Here is an 18,120-nt window from a genome sequence, read left to right as displayed (position 1 = left end):
TTTATGGAAAATACGTCTTGTCAACTAAAACCAGATTCATTCTGTGACGAGATTGTATATTTGGTTTAATAAGGAAACATGCACTAAGTGGTTTCAACTTAGTATTTCAAAATATTCTCAGAAAAATGTTAGTTAATTTGCAATTTTTTTTCTTCTGTTCAAGGTCTACTGCTATTCTTACAAATGTAGAAGATAAAATTTCTACTAATAAAGTAAGCAGGTGATGCAAGAATTAGCATAAGCGTAAACAATAATGGTACAGGTTGGTCAGAGAGAAAGTGCTAATCACTTAGCTGGAGTCAGTCACAGAGAGTACATTTTCTTATGGCCAAAAGCGAAAAGTATATATCCTAAGACAAAGAACTCAGACTATATCTAAATATCTACTGAATCAGGAACTATATCTTACAAGGCAGTGCCTCTTGGTGAGGATTTAGGGTTATACGCCACAGACCATGAACTGCTAGTGCAACACTATGCAAAAGACTCAGCAGTAGAAATGAGCAGAAGTAGCAGGTGACTTTGGCAAGAATATCTAGAATACTGCATATGGTTCTTGTGTAAATAATTTTTAAAGCTGCTGCAAACTAGGAAAAATATAAAAAGCCACAACTCTTATTGGAAAAGGGGAGAAAAAGCCTGATAGTGATAAAAGATGAATTTCTGTAGCTTTTTGAAAAGAGGATTGAAAGTGACTTGATTACAGTGCATAAGTACACCCATGAAGAGGAAGCACCATGTACTAAAGGGCTTGAATCTAGTGAAGAAGGGCATAACAAGAACTAAGGACTTGAAGTAGAATCCAAAAACATTTAAATAAGAAATAAAGTATACAGTTTTAACTGAGAGAGAGAGTAACTGCTCAAGTTATCAGGGAAGTATAATTTTCTCCATCTCCTGATGTCTTCACATCAGTAACTTGCAACCTATTTTGATTTGTAGACCCTCTAAGACTTATCCAGCAGAGGTGCAAAGCTGTCTATAACGAATGCAGGTCTACTGACAATAGCCTTCTCTTAGCGAGATCTCAAGCAGAATTTTCCAATGGAATTTTCACAAAATTCTGATTAGATTATATCAAAATGTTTCATGGAATACTTGGTTTTGGTGATCTTCCATCAAAAACATGCTGGATAATGTTGAAAGGCAGAATGCCATGAGGAAATCTGAGCTTTCAAAGTTTGTAGTCTATGGCCATGGAAACATGACAAACTGTCATGGTCTGAAAATCAAATGGTTTCTAGGTTCTTGCTCCAGAACCAAGCAAATCTAACTTCCAAGCTTGTCAGGGGGTCTCCTTGTGCTCCCTTCCTCCCAACTTGGCACGGGGGGAGGGGACGGACGGACATGCTATCTCCCAGATGCTTCCAGTTTCCTAAATTGCCTTTGATTATAGGGGATTCTTTAATATGCTCCTAAAAGATTTAGGAGATCTCCAGATTTAGGGCAGACAACCTCATTTTGTTTACAAAACATCCAATTTGATGGAAATAGTAATATTTCTAATCCAAACAAAAGGCTTTTGAAATGGCAGATTTTTTTTTTTGTAGAAAGAAAACTTAAATGCTAGCTAGTTTAGGCTCTGTGCAAATAAAATAGATAAAATTTAAAGAACTGTCATACTCAGCAAGTCAGAAGAGCTCCTATAGTGGTGTCTTCTGGCAGTAAACCCAACGAATCAATGAACAGGTGGGACTAGAAAGTCTAAGGAGCATGTCGCAATGTTTACACACAAATTACTCACAACTTATATTTAGTGATTGTGCTTGAGGTTGATAAACAGCTAATTTTCAAGATGGGGAGCATATAAACAGGAAAGTTTCAGTCTTAAATTCTTATATAATGTGACCAGTGTTTGTGCTTGCAGGAATTTACACCAATTATAAAACTCTAAAGTTAAAATCCAAGCAGAAAGCCAATATTCTCAAGTAATTTTGGAGCATATGATTGCTGCTGCAAATGTAGTAGGGCTTAATTAAAATCTGTTCTCATTTAAAATTATCATATATCAGAAAATATTAATTATTTGGGCGTTTTATGTTTTTAAATAAAAAAGCTGTAACTTTCAATACACGGCATGTGCATTTTTTTCCTTTAGGCAGATGGATAAAACTAAAAGCATACAATTGTCCATTAAGAAACTAACTAATAGTTTACCATCACAGACACATTCTGAAGAAATGATCATGTCTTTTAAGTGATTTTAAATGCTGTAATGATTTCAAGGATATGTTGAAAAATATGGTCCTACACCTGGAGAAACACCATTGTTAGCTATACCAAATCGCAATGAGATTAATTGTTCCTTGTTGCAAAAATGGGTGGGGAAGCATGCACACCGGTACATATTTAGATGGCACATCATATTTAGATGGCAATGCAGAGGTTTTTTTGAAGGCTTTAACATGTATTGTCATATAAAAGTTAGTGTTTAGGAGTGATAGAAAAAGAAAATGTAGGGACAAAAATTAATATAACAAGAAAGGAATCATGGGTCATAGCGATGTGCTGTGAGAACTGAAGCTTTTACTTTGTGTCACAGAATTGCAATAGTTTTACCTATTTTCTGCACAGTAAGTAAAAGCAAAAAAATTAGAGTAATCAAAATTAATTCAAATGATCTCCTGCAAAACTTGCCTACTCTAAAACATCACAGAAAATTAATGTTCAGCCTGACTGATTAATGTGAAAGTCTGAAAGAATAAAAGCACTTTTAGCATAATCCTCTGCTACCTAATTCTGGGCTGGGCATTAACAAGAGACTGGAGATGTCAGCCACAGACCTCGGGGCACTCGCGTGAGAGTGAGCTGCTGCCAGCTCAGAAGCCTGAACTCAACAGCAGAGACCCACCTGTGAATTTCCAGTTACTATGGAAGATATGGAAAAACAAAAGTAAAATAACTAGGTTCCAGGCAACCCAGTAGCTCTGAAGATTACCAGGAGCAATTTAACAGCACTGTAAATTGGTTAAGGATCTAATGGAGAGCTCAGGCCTCGTCTGGCTACAGCCATCTGTACCACCAAGAAGCTGCGCTGCCCTGTTCTACACTGACGGCATCGCAAACAAGTTATAAACTCTGCAAACAGTAATCTTCTAGGGAGTGATTTAAGTTAGAATTTCACAACAAGGTTTTGATCTAAGAAAAAGATTTGAACTCAAGGTCATCCACAAGTGGAAAGAGGCACTGCAGAAGGGCTCCCAAATTTAGTTGCCATTATCTGTGACAGTGGAAGAGGCAATAAGTCCTAATTCTGTTCTGTAATAGGGGAATGTATCTAGCTGATCAAGCAGCAATGACATACTGCTTCAAACTCTCTTCCACACTGCTAGTTTGGAAACTCCTGCCTTTGGCGCTATTTCAGCGATAGTAATTGCAGTTACCATCCTCAAGGAGAATGTCTAGGCCTCCATTTCACTGGATTCAATTCCAGGTATTTCTCTTCACCCAGTGCTAGGCCAGCAAGAAGCTCTGAGAAACAGACAGACAGTGTCTGGGTTCAAGAAGGAGATCAGAACAGAATTTCATCTACACACTGATGGCCTCAGCTCAACGTGAGTTGCATTCTGCTCTCAGTAGATAGCGGGAGCAGTAATTCTCTGGCAATGAATAGTCTCAAGTTCTCCACAGAGAAAATTTTGTACCCTGAAAACTGTGTGTGGATGGGACAGAGCAACTGTAGTACCACTCCATCCATCTATGCAGCCAGGCAGCCGTCCAAAACAAAAAAGGTCACCGTAAATGCAATTAAAGGCTGCTGCCAAAACTATTAAAGTCTTCATAAAAGCTTTTTAAGTTCCATCAGAAGATGCATCATAAAAGTAAGATCTATTTCTGCTCTCTCTCTCTCACACACACACACACACACACACAGAATGAGAACATGCCGAGGAGAGAGGAGGTGGAATGAGTCACAGAAGTTTGACCTCTGGCCAATGTAGATACTACAGGCAACAGCAGCTTAAGGCTGTGCAGGCTAAAACATGCTGCCTAATTATTATTAACTGACTCAGGTTTTTGGAATGATGTTAGAGGTTAAAAAAAGCCTAAAAGAATGGCAAACTAAGAAATCGGCCCAAGATTTATGATTTTCTCCCTTTGTGTGGCTGGTGATATGAAGGTCTGGAGAGAGAGAGGTAGAGAAGAGAGGGAAAATGGTTTGAATTTAAACAGCAGCACCATTCCTGCAGTAAAATTCCTCACTACTAGAATTCTAGATGACAGAGAGGTTAAAAAACAATTATTTGAATTGTATAGCACCAATATTATAAATGTACATGCTCAGATAAGCTACAGAAAAGCATTTATATCTATCTTGTTTTCCTCTTTAAATTTTATGTATCACATATGGTTACCTATGAATGTCCAAGAATAATAGTACTTGCTTTGATCTGTTTGATTGAAAGTGAAAGTCTAGCTATAATGAGTCCTTCAAAAGACCTGTGTATATGCCACAGACTGCAAGATCCTAAAATCTAGAAATGTCAATTTTCCATTAACTTACAAGGCAAGAATGCATAAAATGCAGAAACAGAGATATTCTGTGAAAAGGGCTTTTTCTGCAAGTTATTATTTTGTATAACAGCATCCTGCCAAGACTGGATTAGACATGAACAAGAGAAAAAGGCTGTGCTATTCCAAAGGTATTCAGTGTCTAATTTAAATCATGATGTCCTCACTGTCTTTTTTTTTTTGTATTATGATAATAACAATCACAGAGTAGGCTGTGGAAGGAAAGAGGAAGAGGTGCAGGGTTGATTGTACTAAAAACACCTACTTATATCAACTGTTTTTGTGAGTGATTTCTTGGGCCTTTGGTGGAAAGCTGAGTTTAACTAACAAGTAACTATAGGAACAAGTTATCACTATCTATTATCTATCTGGCCTAGAAATAAGACCTGGTAATATGCCCTGAATTCATGCCCTCTACCTCTTAAAAATATTACCATAAATACAATAAAAGTCCAATACCATCAGACTGCTAATACAGTATTATGTTCCAGATTCTAACTGTGATCTTTCTAAAATAAGGGCACTTGGTGCCAGTTCGTGTCACAGGTACAATGCAAAGTGCTTCAAATGCCAGTTAAGCACATATTGTTAAACTAAACTGAAACACAAAAGGCTCTGAGAAGAGGTTAAATGGTTACTATGGTAATCCCTGACATGGTCTAAATTGGGGTTTAAGAGCTGAGAGAGGAAAAAAAATGAAGGAAATGACTAATCTCTCTCTTTCTTAGACTACTATTCCTAAATCCTTATCTCGAACCTTTTCAAAAATACATCTTTCTCTGATCCTTCTGGAAACTACGATCCTTTAGTTCTCCATGGAGTGGGCACAACAAAGATAGGAGAAGAGAGTCACATCTTATGCCTCAATCTTTTACTGAGCAAGCTGTCTTCATCTTTGAGAGAGCCGCTCTTTCTTCCTGCCTGTTAAAACGCTGGTCACTCTTCTGAGGGTTGCTGAGAAGGTTTCCTGATAATGACACTTACAACGGAGTATTTTGATACAGTCATCTTACAGTTTACCTTAGCTCCTCATCCTGGTTCACGAAACAGCAATCAGATAATGATTTTTGTCACTCTGTCGGTGTGCAAAGAAAGTGGACAAAAGGACATATGATATTAGACATCTAGTAAAGCTTTTGACTAGAATCCTAGTGAGGGCTGCAAATTCTACCCTTGGATAATGCATTTACAGGTGCTGGTAATCAGAAAAATAAATAAATAAATAAATAAAAGTCATGGTGCAGAATAATACAGGAAAATTGCATTTATAGCATATTCTGTGGTTCTTTCACACCAAACAGCAGATTCTGCAGGTGCATTTATAATCTCTCCCAGATTACAGAGCTATTGTTAATAACTGGGAGTACCCCACGGTGGATTGTGGCTGAATTTCCTGCAATTCCTTCTGCAGCTTCAGTCCAAGACACCTCTGCATCGCATACCTTTAGCACCTTCCCCTCTGAACATACTTCAAACCATGCAAATGACTGATAGAGTAACTGAATGAATTACCCGCAGAGAGATGGCAGAATATTTTCAGGATCTAAGCAATACAGATTCTGCTTATGTCTTGCTAAAATGAATTTTTAAGCCTCTCTCTCACCATCTTTCTGAAAAGCTTACTGAAAAGCTCTTCAGAACTTTGCTTTCCAAATACTACTGTACCTAGTATATCCAAGTCCAGTGCTTTTGAATCTCCCTTGGCTGGCCTGCCCTATTTTCTCTGTTAAGCTTTTAAAAATATCCTATACTTGACAAATAAAAAACAAAACAACTACATTACAAGAGACAAAGATGGGGAATCTTTCTTCCACTATTCCTTCCTTTGGCCTCGTAATTCCATTTTATTTCAGTGAATTTCTTCAAGGTCTTTAGGAATATGCCTTGTCGAGAATCATTATTAATATTATTTTGTGTATGGATTAGTAGATGTTTACACTGAGTGTAGATGCACAGACCTAGGACCCACTTTGTCAGCACAGCTGTACATCGAGATGCCCTTCTGCACTTGAAAGTCAAATGGTAATAAGCATGTTTCTGACAAATATGCAAAGCAAGTTTTTCTGATCTCTGGAGAGAATACTACTTAACACTATCTCTGAACTTCTGCTTCATTTTTACTGTTTCTGTATTTCAATTTAATGTTTATAAAGAAAGACAGTTTGAGATGAATCAAGACAACTTCCCTTTTGATTTCAAGTAAGCCAATTACATTCTTTTCGTTATGAAACATGAGTGCCTCTGACCTCCAAAGGTGGGTTTCTTTTCCAGAGAGGGAGTAAAGAAACAGAATACTCAGCAAAGGTATATGGTGGGATTGCCAACAATTTCAATATGAAAGGTGAGAAAAGAAATGCAGAATTCTAATAGCCTGGAATGAAGTGTTGCAACCACTTTTAACATCTTTTAGCATTTTAAAATTTTAAATTTCAAGATGAAAAGCAGCTAATTAGCTGTTGAAGAATTTCAAATCAGGCTTGCTTATTCTCAAAACTTAAGCTATCGCCCACATTTTAATAGCCTCTGTTTTGTTCCCTGTCTCACTATCAAGTTCAGTTCCTCTTGAGGACAGCTGTTGCACTTACTCTATGTATGTTTAACATAGTGAATTTACTGTATGCAACTCTGCCACAAAATTTGAAAAATAAAAAAACCTTAGATTTAAAATTTAAAATTTTAAGTAGTTGTAAGATGGAGTGAACTTGAGAAAACTTGAATACCATGCAGAAAACATAGTGATCCAATTTAATACGCAGCTAAATAAAGGTGACCTCATATTTAAAATTTGTCTGACACTCTGACAGCATCTCCATATGGATAATGATACTTTCTTTTGCAAAGCACTATGATATCTGCAAAGCTGTATAGGAGCTAAGTGTTATTATTAGAGATGGGAAAAGGCCTATTAGATCATCTGTCCATCTCTGGTATAACAGAAAATGACAGCGATTTGCTGCTGTGATTTGACAGTGACATTTTTACAAATGTCCTTTCCTCTAAACTCTCTGCAAGTTTCAGTGCTGAGGATTCAACAAGCTAGATGGCTTACTTGTTTTGTCAGTCTCCAACTTCTATGAAGGTTACTGAAGGTACTCTTGCTTTCAACTTTTATTTTTTGAAGATGGAGAAAAGAATAATCTGTATGAATAGCATACCTGTCAAATTTCACAGAATTAGCCTTCCATATCCCAGCTGCAGACTGCCTGCATCTCCTGCGCCTGCAATGCAGTACTGTGGCACCTCTCCTGCTCGGGGCTGTGCATGGCATACAAGGGAAGCTGGAATACTGCTCTGCTGTCTGTCTGGTGCGTCCAGCAGATTCCCACCACAGGGGCCATGCACAAAAGGTGTCCAACGCAGCCCACTGCGACATGAGCATACCTGCATCAGGTAATTGATTCACGGTGGATGCTGTGTCATATAATGCATGGAGTTGTACATGCTGGCACTCCTAATGGGTCTGCAGAAGTCTTTGTGGTGGATTCTGGCAGGCTGAAGGTCCTTTTCCCCATGGAAGAAGGTTCTGCTTCTCCACTGCTTTCAAAGTAGAGCCCTTTCTGCTCCTCTTTGTATTCCCATACTCCCCCAAATTTCTTGGAATGTTTACTCTGACAGGTTTTGAATTTAAGTGCCAATATAACAAAGTGTCTGGAGAGAAATCGGTTGAAGTATGCAGGAGATGAGTCTCAGTATGATTCATACTGCTGTGAGTGAAGGAGAGGTCTGTCTGGCCTTCTGTACTGGAGTGATAACAGATATTGGATGCAGTGTGTACTCAGATAAAGTTAATGGCAGTGACATCTGGTAGATGACACAGAGGAGCAAACTCCTATCATCTGTTTTTTTACACTTTGTGCCCAAACCATTATATGTCAGACTTGGTAAAAGGGAATAATCTTTCAGTATCTATGACTCTTCCCTCCCATGCTCTCAGTCATACGAGACTGAAGGACTATTAGATAAATCGCCACCATATATTCACAAAAGTAGTAGAGCTAAAAGCAGCTAGGGAAAAAGGATTCAAGTATGTAGCTCATTAATAGTGGCCTCCCCAATACTTAGCAGTCATTGTGCAGACTAGTACATTCCCAAAGCACTCCACAGTCATAACAAAAGCTTATGTAGTCTTTTACTTTCCAAGTGCTTAACCAATAAATATATTAATAAAGACCTTTCCCAGAAGAGAATAGAATGTCACAGAGATGCCATTCAAATGGCTGGGCCTTGAGAGGTAGGTAAGCTTCAAATATTTCATTAAACCTTCATCCTCTGCCATGAATTTCAAGCCCATTTAGAAAAAAAGGATGGAAAGTACAGTGGAGCTTTATGAGCAAAAATAAGAATAATTGCTTGTAAAATTATTTCCTCTTCTCTGATTATAGTGCTCATTAAATTGTGTATTCTATGAGGTGCAACAACTGGATTCTACATAAAGTGAAATGAAAATAAGACTTATACTCTACTGATGCCACCTAGATGACTATTTCAAAGCGACTGGTCATGTTTGCCACTGATGTGCTTTGGCATACATCTTGGTTTTGGGTCATAATTAAAATATTAAGGATAGTTTGGTACACTTAATTGACAACATATTTAGAATTCTAATTAGTTGTACATTGTTAGGAACTTACAAATCTATCCAAATGCTGTAAGGGCAAAAAACAAAACAAAACATGCCATTCTTCAAATGATGTAGACTATATACAGCTATGCTTTTCAGGGACAAATTCACATTTTGCAATTATAAAATGCAGACTACTCTATAAAGATTTTTTGTGTTAATAAAACATAATTACATTTGTCATACAATTTTGGATGAAATCCAGTTGCTTAAGGTTTTAATTCTAATTTTATTGTGTTTTCTTACAATTAGTGAACCAGGCTGCCACACCATGCTTATAATTGCTAACAAGATATAAGGATGTGTCTGTTGCTACACATCTAGCCTAGATAAATCATGTTAGCCTTTGTACTTGCAGTTCTGTATTTGTTAATTCTGAAGCTAGGGTATTGCTTGGTGTGCATATTTGCAAGCCAAAGCCCATAGTAACAATTCTGAATCATAAAAAAAGTCTTGAAGTTACACATATATGCAGTATATATAAGATAAAACGTTTCTATTAACCTATTACAGCATCCCCAGTGTTCTCCATCTCCTCACCATCTAATAATTACAAAATGCCAGACAGATCAAATTTTCAGCTAAAGTAAAGTAGTATTACCCTAAAGTTTTGGTCATTTCCTAATAGCTAACAGTGTTATGAAGTGAGAGCTTATAGTTTGCTTCAGACAAGCTGTAAAAGCATCAGCCTTAATCGTTGCAGGAGACCAAAAACCGCTAAGTATCAGGTATGCCTGGTCTTACTATAGGCTCTCCGTTTAACTTTGGGTTTTGGTGCATTATGTCTGCTGCAAATTCTGCACTGCCTGCTGTATTAGCTGATAACAGGTTTATGGAGATATGATCTCTCCTGCCCCTCTCTGTCCCTTGCTTATTATGGCATACATATTACCTACTAAAGTTTGTCTGGCATCTTTGCTTCTGAGCAAAGAGGCTGGCACAGTGAAGACAGTGAGCTACTTGGCAGTAGTCAAATATGGAAACATGAATGACATTTCCTGTGAAACACAGCTCCCCAGACCATTAAAGATGTAACTTTCTTGGGTTTTGATAGAGATTTCTTTTCTAAATTGTGCTAAGCAATTCTTTAAATCAGGCTCAACGTATGCATGACACAAGTAAAGGTTCTATAACAGATCAAACACAAATGAGGACATTTTGGTTTAAATACACTTGGCTTACCTAACTCCTGACTAACTGGTTTCTATGGGGTCACATTTTATTTGTACAGTAAGCTCAGGAGCTTTTGTAGAAAAGCAACAACTCTATTATACAGAAAACTAAGCTTAACTAAGTCTCCAGCTAATGTATGCTATGACAATTTTCCATATTCTTTGGATACTTTGGATGCTTATGAGCAGAGATGCAGAAGTGAAACAGAAGCCTTTCTTTATTATAGAAAAGAAAAAGGGGAAGTGGGTGCAAGCACATTTTTACATTTTTTCAGGTATGTTTTCACAGGACCATATTGCCTGGCTTCTTATTAAAAAAAGCCTTACTTCAGTTATGGCTTCAAAAAGGCTCTATTAAAAAAGCTTTACAAAAATGGCAATGTTTTTTCTGCATATGCAGCACAGGAAATATGAAGAAAAGTGAGGGCAGAGGCTCAAATGGGAACTGAAGAAAGTTAGTTTCTTCTAGTTACCACGACCCTCAGGCAAATGTGGTATTTACATAAACAAATGACAAATACATGTAAAACTACACATCTATCAGTTCACTTGGGCTCTGAAAGCACAAATAAGGTTCATCTTAGATTTATTCCCTACTGCAAATTGTTTAAACTTCTTGAAGTACTCTTCCAATTTCCAAATACTGTAAGAATTGTTTCTTTTAACTACCTTCTTTTATTACAATAAAAAGTTCCTTTCAAGTCAGAATGCATTTCTGCTTCTTCTACCTTACAATATTTCAGCACTAGAAGCAGCTCACACTGGTCAATACCTATTTCAAGCCACTTTAACATTGTTTTGTATTAGCAGGGTATGAACTTTATGAAGAAACCAAGGGACTGAGTCAGTCTGTGAATCTGAGATAGCAAATCAATGTTTTGTTCCACAATGTAAATTAAAGCCCACTCTAATCTATACCATATTATCAGTCACCTACGTATAGGAATATTATTGTTTATATTCTAAAAGGTTAAATTTATAGTAAAAAGGTAGAGGTTAAATTCTTTTTTGTGCACTACTTGGCTATATTTTATGCTTTTTGCAACAGAAAAGCAGGAGACACATTGATATCACACACACTAGTGGAATAAAAGTTCAGTCTATAGAATTCAGGATTAGTGATACTTAATAAAATTTGGAAGGCTTAATACACTCTGATTTCACATTTCTCGCTCTCCAGTATGTTGGGACTTTAAGGGAATAAGGCCCTTGAACTGCAAACTTTTTTGCATTTTCATTTTTAGCTCTGGGAGTGGAAGGAAAAATACACTGTATAGTGTGGTTACCAATGTCACAGGCAATTTCAATTAGAGAGTCCCGCAAATGATGTCCCAATGAAAAAAAATGCCATGCAGGATAGCCTCAGTGTAGCAGTGACTTTCAAATTAACAAGAAGTAGAAGAAATAGATCTGAAAATACAGTCTTCAAAAACCAACATTATAAAAGGCAAGACTAAGAAATCTACCATCTTTTAAAATCTGAGAAGACAGCATGGTACTGTTGAAAAGGGGGAATGGAAAAAAAATTATTTGCTGAATTGTTCTCAGCTTGTATTCTGAATCCAATATTCAGGTTTTCATCACCTGTATTAAGGAAAAATGTCATCCAAAGATTGTCCTTTTAATTACAGAAACTGAGGTTGGAATACAAAGCAGTTTATTAGCTAAATCAGACAACAAGGAAGTCAAACTTGGATTCATTCTTCTCTCACCAGAGAACTGAAGCACGCTGTGCACTCTGACTATTATGAGTAGGCAGATATTATCTAGCAATCAAAAGGAAAAATGAAGTAAAACTGAGTAGAAAGTGTTCTTATAATAAGCAAAAAGGTGGACTCGCCCGTATGAAGAATCTCACAGAATGCAAAATTTAGTTATGAAATTTTTCCAAAAAGTGTCTTGTGTACATGTACCTACTAAATAAAGTACATACAGGATGTTGGCAGAGAAAGGAAGATAGTAGAAGGCAATTAATATTACAGTAAGATGCTGCTCATTCCAAGATCTTTGTTAAATGCATAATTCTAATAAATGGTTATTATTGTATAGCAGTTCAATAAAACAGTAAAGTGAAGATCTGCCACTATCTTCATGCACAATAAGATGTCTTGAGATGCAAATATTCAGGATTATTATGGCCACAAAAAGCCTATGCGCACACTGCTCTTTTAATTCAAATGCAAATTTTAGGTACACAAACTGCACCAACTCAAGAAAAAGTAAAACTCATGAAAATTTCCTTAAAATGTCATTGAAAGTAATATGTTGCTCAAATCAAAAAGATTGAAAGTAAGATTAATACAGGAGAGTGTACCGTGCAAAGAGTACTGAAAAAGATGCTTATCAAAAATTTATCAGCCTGAGAAATGCTGATAGCAGATGGGAACTGTCGTGGCAAAAAAAATGTTGCTGGTTTGACTGTTCATCCAGCTGAGGATGAAAGTGTCCTGACAAAAACGAATGATTTTTCCTACCTCTTCCTTCTCAGCACTTTGCAAGTCCCTCCACTCCTCCGTCACATGACCAAAGTCCACTGTGTTCATCGCAACTTTATATTCCCCAATGATATCATGTTTGGAGAAGCGATCAAAGTCATAAACTGCCATCACTAAAGTTTTTCCACCCAGCTCAGAGTATGGCACCTGTAAAGGAGAGAAAAATGACAAACTCTCAGACAGTAAAGATGAGTCCACTACAATGCAAATCTATTTCTTTGGTTTATCAGCTGTCATCTCAGGTAAATTGAACTGCATGGAAAATTATGAGGTATATTTGTTTCAGCATCACCAGATGCAGCATTTTTTGAAACTAGGCTATGGCACTCCATAGAACAAGGTGGCAGCTCACTCATCACTCTCTGGGTTTTTTCCATTCTACTCCAAATTATTTTGTGGGTGATGAAACAGAAACAGGAAGCCCAATTATTTACACCGAAGACATATGAACTTTTAAAACAATAGTATCTTTTCCTCAATAAATCAACTGTCATCACTTAGAAATGGGTAGCTTACCGACTGATGAAAAAAACAGAATTGGCTTACTGTATCCGGCACAAAGTAATTAGACACTGAATAGTTCTCTTACAGTACAACCACCTATTACTTGCCAAGGCATATTTTTCATTATTACACCTTTCACACTGTAGACACTAAGGTTCATTCTAAGTCACAGTGCACAGTTAGAAATTGTGGTGGCAGAAAGCCAAGTTCTGACTAATTCTCCAGTTGTTCTGACGTGCTTCAGACAGATGTTGTAGGTTAAGATGTTTATGAGTCACGTTTTTAATATTCAGACAAAGTTCAGGTAAGTTCATGCAGTTCAGGTAAGCTACACTTGAGTGGCTATCTGGAAAAGCCTGATTTAGGAATTGTTTGGACTTAACATTGAACACTTGGTCAATTTGAATATATTTTGCAAGTATAAATGGTTTCCATGGGCTTCAGTAAACATTTCTTTATTAATTGTCTATATAAAAAGAGAAATGAAAGCATGGCATTATCATTGGCCATGCTAACAGCTATATGTTCCAGTCTGTTTAAAACCTAGGAGCCTCATGTATTTTGTTACTGTTTGGCTTCGACTTGCTTTTTAAAATACTAACTAATAAAATGAGTAGTTTTTCCTTCTTCATGTTACATAATGTTTACAAGAAACTTTTAAAATTGAGGGCCAGCTCCAGTTTCGATTACTGCATTCCAGGAGCTACCGGGCTGTGTATTGTATTAAAAGGAAATAAATACTGTAATAAAATCTATTTTGATTCTGTAAATTAGTTATGTAATTAGCCTTCTAAAAAGCTATAGAAGGCAAGTGTGTATGGAAGACAAAATTCTAATTTCACACACATTTTACAGAGCATTAAAAACAGGAAAATAGAAATGTTTTAAAGCTTTGTTTTCCATCAGTTTACAATACTGCTTAATGGATCCCATCATTTGGATTGCATGAAAAGACTACATTTATTGGATTTTTTTTTTATCATTAACTTGACTTCAATAAAGCTTAGTTATTTTGCAAGAAGATCTATGCTCCCTCCATTCAGTGCCTCTAAAGCAGCGTCAGCCTTGTTCAGGGCAACAGAGGATGTTCTTGGCTCCTTTAAAGGCTTGTTCCCTCTCCCTGCTTTCTACTCTGCTCAGAAGTACTCAGCCTATTGCCTTAATGCAGGTGAGACCTGGGTAGAGAGACACACATAGGAGTCTTTTTCTTGCCCTGACAGGTTGCTCTGAACTCAGTCTGAGAGACACCTGCACTGTGGAGCTGCACCGTGGGGGTCTGAGAAACAGAAATGGAAGGGGAGTAACACAAGGAACCACCTAAGGAAGATAAGGGATGGGGTTCGGGTCTCAGGAGGTAACAGAGCAGAGATATAGTCCATCTCTTCCCCCTCAGCCTTTCCCTGAGAGGAAGGCAGATGGCTCACACTTGCAATCCTGGGAGAGAGCAGCAACACGGAGCTGGGGTGCCCACAGGCAGCTCTGCCCCAGAGAGGGGTAGGAGGGATGGCCACAGGAGCTACACACCGTGCAAGTGTTTCAGAGGAGTAAGGCTTTACCAAAATCAATGAAATATTGTAGTGGTTCCTAGACAAATCATTTATTAAAGTTGCAGCACTATTTCACTGATATTCTTGGTCACTTGTCTTTTTTAGTATAGTCCCTGGAAGAACGATAGTATTTGGCATGCTCAGTTGGCTTTCTCTCAAGTACAGAAAACAGTATCCAGGGGATGATCAGTACCCTATTGGGATGCACCTAAACACCTCTGCCAGTTCTTGCTTAGAAAACTGCAATTTTCTTCTGGAGAGTAAAATCTGAATATTAAAGATGCGACTTAAAACAAGTGGACATTATAGCCCAGGAGTGGATGCTCTGATTTATAATTTGTGCCTTCATTTTCGATGACAGGATTATTGGTTATTTCTTTTTCTTTTGTTTGTGTGTGCTGCACTGGAATCTGCAATTTATAACTCTGTTTTCTTTTAAACACTCTCTTAGGAAAGCTCAAGAAAAAAAATACCTCCCCACAAAAGATTATTTTTATGAACATCTTCAAGGGAAAAAATAAGCTTATGTATGCAGTAGTAGTTGTGACCTCCAGGGATATCTTTCTCACTGAATGATTACACAGCCTGAGTCTTCCCCTGTTCCTGTTTTCAATCTGCAGCTGTCATTAGAAGACTAGGCATAGAGAGAAAGGCCTAAAGTAACATCAGAGAAATGTATATTAGCAGAAGACCTTTGAAACATGCTGAATTGAATTCCTTTATTGTATTTAACTGGAGTTTAGGCATGGCTACAGTTTTAGGAAGACACTATTGATAGATACTATTGGAAGAACTTAAATATTACAATGTAAGCCTTAACTATATTTATTTAATACTGATATCATTGACCTGAGTCACAATTTCTTTTCATATGTAAAGTAGCATGGTAAAGAATTGATATGACAGGATAGAGGCAAAGTGTAGCAAGATTAATATGACGTGTTTTCCTTCATCCATTTGCCTTCCTTGAGTTTTAATTTATTTTTGAGGGAAAAAGAAATGGTATACTGAAATTCATAAATCAGACAACAAAGATATTTAAAGAAAATGCTGGTTTAGTGAAATTCACCTGACATTTGTCAAAATGCCACTCTTTTCCTATTTTCTTATAAGTAGTCTCCAGTCATCACATATGAATCAGACTGTCATAAATTGGGATAGCTCAAGCCTTTTACACCTGCTGAGGATCTGTCCCTGTGTTACACCATTCTCATCATTAGATTGAATTTCAGAGGTTTCTGCAACGGAAAAATTCATTATGCCCTGGTTACCAATAAACTAAGATGTGTCTAACTTTGTGGCTGAGCATGAGATGACTTGTTAGCATGCATAGTGATTAAAGAAAGATGTTTCAATAATTATCAAAAAATACCTTGAATGTAAATTGCTCATTGAAAACAGGGTTAAGGGTCTTTCTGTGAACTTTTGTCTCATATTTCTTCTTCTTATCAGGCAGAAGGAAAACTTTCACATAGGGATCAGACGTACCACCCATATCTAATGCAGGCAATTCAGCTGCTTGAATGATCCCAACCAAAAGCTGAAAAGAGAGAAAAACAGCAGAATGAAATTTCAAATAGATATTTATAAAAAATTTGTAACAGAAAAATACACACACACATACACACACACACAGATGCTATTTCTGGTCTCTGAAAAACTGTTCTCCCCCTTTTAGGAAACTCTTCAAGGAAGGCAAATGAAGCAAAGCTATAGACTACAAAACCAATTATGACAGATGCAGACTCTACAAAGGCTGTTTTTAAGCAGAAAAGAGATTTTTAAAGGGCAGCTGATTACAGCTAAATACAGAATTCATCTTTTTAAAGACTGCAATCAAATAACTTTCAATTGCTATTGCCTCTTGTGCATTATTTTTCTATGCTGGGCACCATGAATAGAAATCACATTATTACACAATCAAGAATGTGTAATTTTGACTACAAAATTTGTATTCTAAATCCTCAACACAGAACTTCCCCCACCCTCAAACACAAGAAGTAGATACATGAAGTACAAATCTTCAGGTAGAGCTCTATTAAAAACAAGTGAGTCTTGCAGTCTTCCTCATATTTAATTTCCATTGCTATGTATAAAAATGGGCTTAAGTAGTTACCCAAGGATAATGTTTTCCAAAAAAAATCAAACCTAACTTTTGGTAACTGAGTCCTAATTTCAATTCTTCATTTCATTGCAAGACAGGAAAATTAGTTTCTTAAATGTCTTTTTAAAAATAAGACAGTAGTACATTTGAAACCTTTAAATGCTGTGGCCATTTTTGAGTGTTATAAATGAAGATTTATGTTGTTCTAAACTGGTCACTACTATGGTTTGTATTACAATAATATGTAGACCTCTTAGCCTATGTTAGGCCTCATCAGCACAAGGGAGTTAGGAGGAGGAATGTATTTTTAATCCTTGTTTCATGGACATGGAACTAATGTAAATATTCAATTGACTCGTTAAGGTCAATCTGAAGACAAGAGATTAAGAATTGGGAACTAAATCTGAGAAAACATTCTTCTGAGTGCTTCAGTCGCAACATATTTGCTCCTCTCATGGATGAACTGTTTAAAATTGGAAACAGAAGCTCCAACAACTGGAATACAGAACACTGTAGTTAGGCTAGGAAAGAAGGTCCTAGCTTCCAGAGATTCTTCAAAGTTGGATTTATTTCTGCCAGTTTTAAATTCAGAGTATGGCCTGCACATCTTCCCACCTGTGGGCTCTTAAGCTCCATGAAGAACTTTTCTTTAGCTGTATCAAACACCTTTCCCTTTTCTCTTTCACTATTATTCTAGATGCATAATTGTTCATAAATACATTGATAGGCTCAGGATCCACATAAGTCTTTCACATCAAAGAGTGAAAAACAAGTCTATGAATTTTAGTTAACAGAGGAAAGGAAATTCACCTCCCTTTGAAAATTTCTCTCCCTGAAACTGAAGCATCATGCACTGGAGAGTACTTTGGTCATCCTGCCTCCATTTTTAACCCTGTGCAACGTATTGAATAATAACTGAATTTCTGGTTTGTAGTTTCATGTCACCATGCTATACCAACCTAACTGAATCTCCTGTTTTACTCTTTTGTCTATCCCCAAACAAATTCCAGAGTGCAACCCAGTTTAGGGCATCGAAATAAAACAGGAATCCACAGCTCAAAGAATTTACTACCTTAATTAAATACTACCCACTTTTACAGAGTTGTTGCTCTCTCATCCTATTTCCTTTTGTATAGTTCTCAAAATCAACATGACATCTCCTTTA

General features: G+C 36.9%; 1 protein-coding gene across 1 annotated transcript in view; it reads right to left on the bottom strand.

Moving 5' to 3' along the window:
- SYT1 (synaptotagmin 1) overlaps nt 1-18,120 on the bottom strand; it is a 228,858-nt gene that overhangs the window by 63,807 nt on the left and 146,931 nt on the right. Inside the window, exons 5-6 of the mRNA XM_026060182.1 lie at nt 16,224-16,391; nt 12,780-12,947 (exon numbers count right to left, since the gene is read on the bottom strand). Coding sequence (XP_025915967.1) covers nt 12,780-12,947; nt 16,224-16,391 — 336 coding nt within the window. The remainder of the gene's footprint in view (nt 1-12,779; nt 12,948-16,223; nt 16,392-18,120) is intronic.

This window comes from Apteryx rowi, unplaced genomic scaffold (assembly GCF_003343035.1).
Source record: "Apteryx rowi isolate R43461 unplaced genomic scaffold, aptRow1 scaffold_166, whole genome shotgun sequence".
NCBI classification, from domain to species: domain Eukaryota; kingdom Metazoa; phylum Chordata; class Aves; order Apterygiformes; family Apterygidae; genus Apteryx; species Apteryx rowi.
This window is presented reverse-complemented; position numbering and strand designations above follow the sequence as displayed.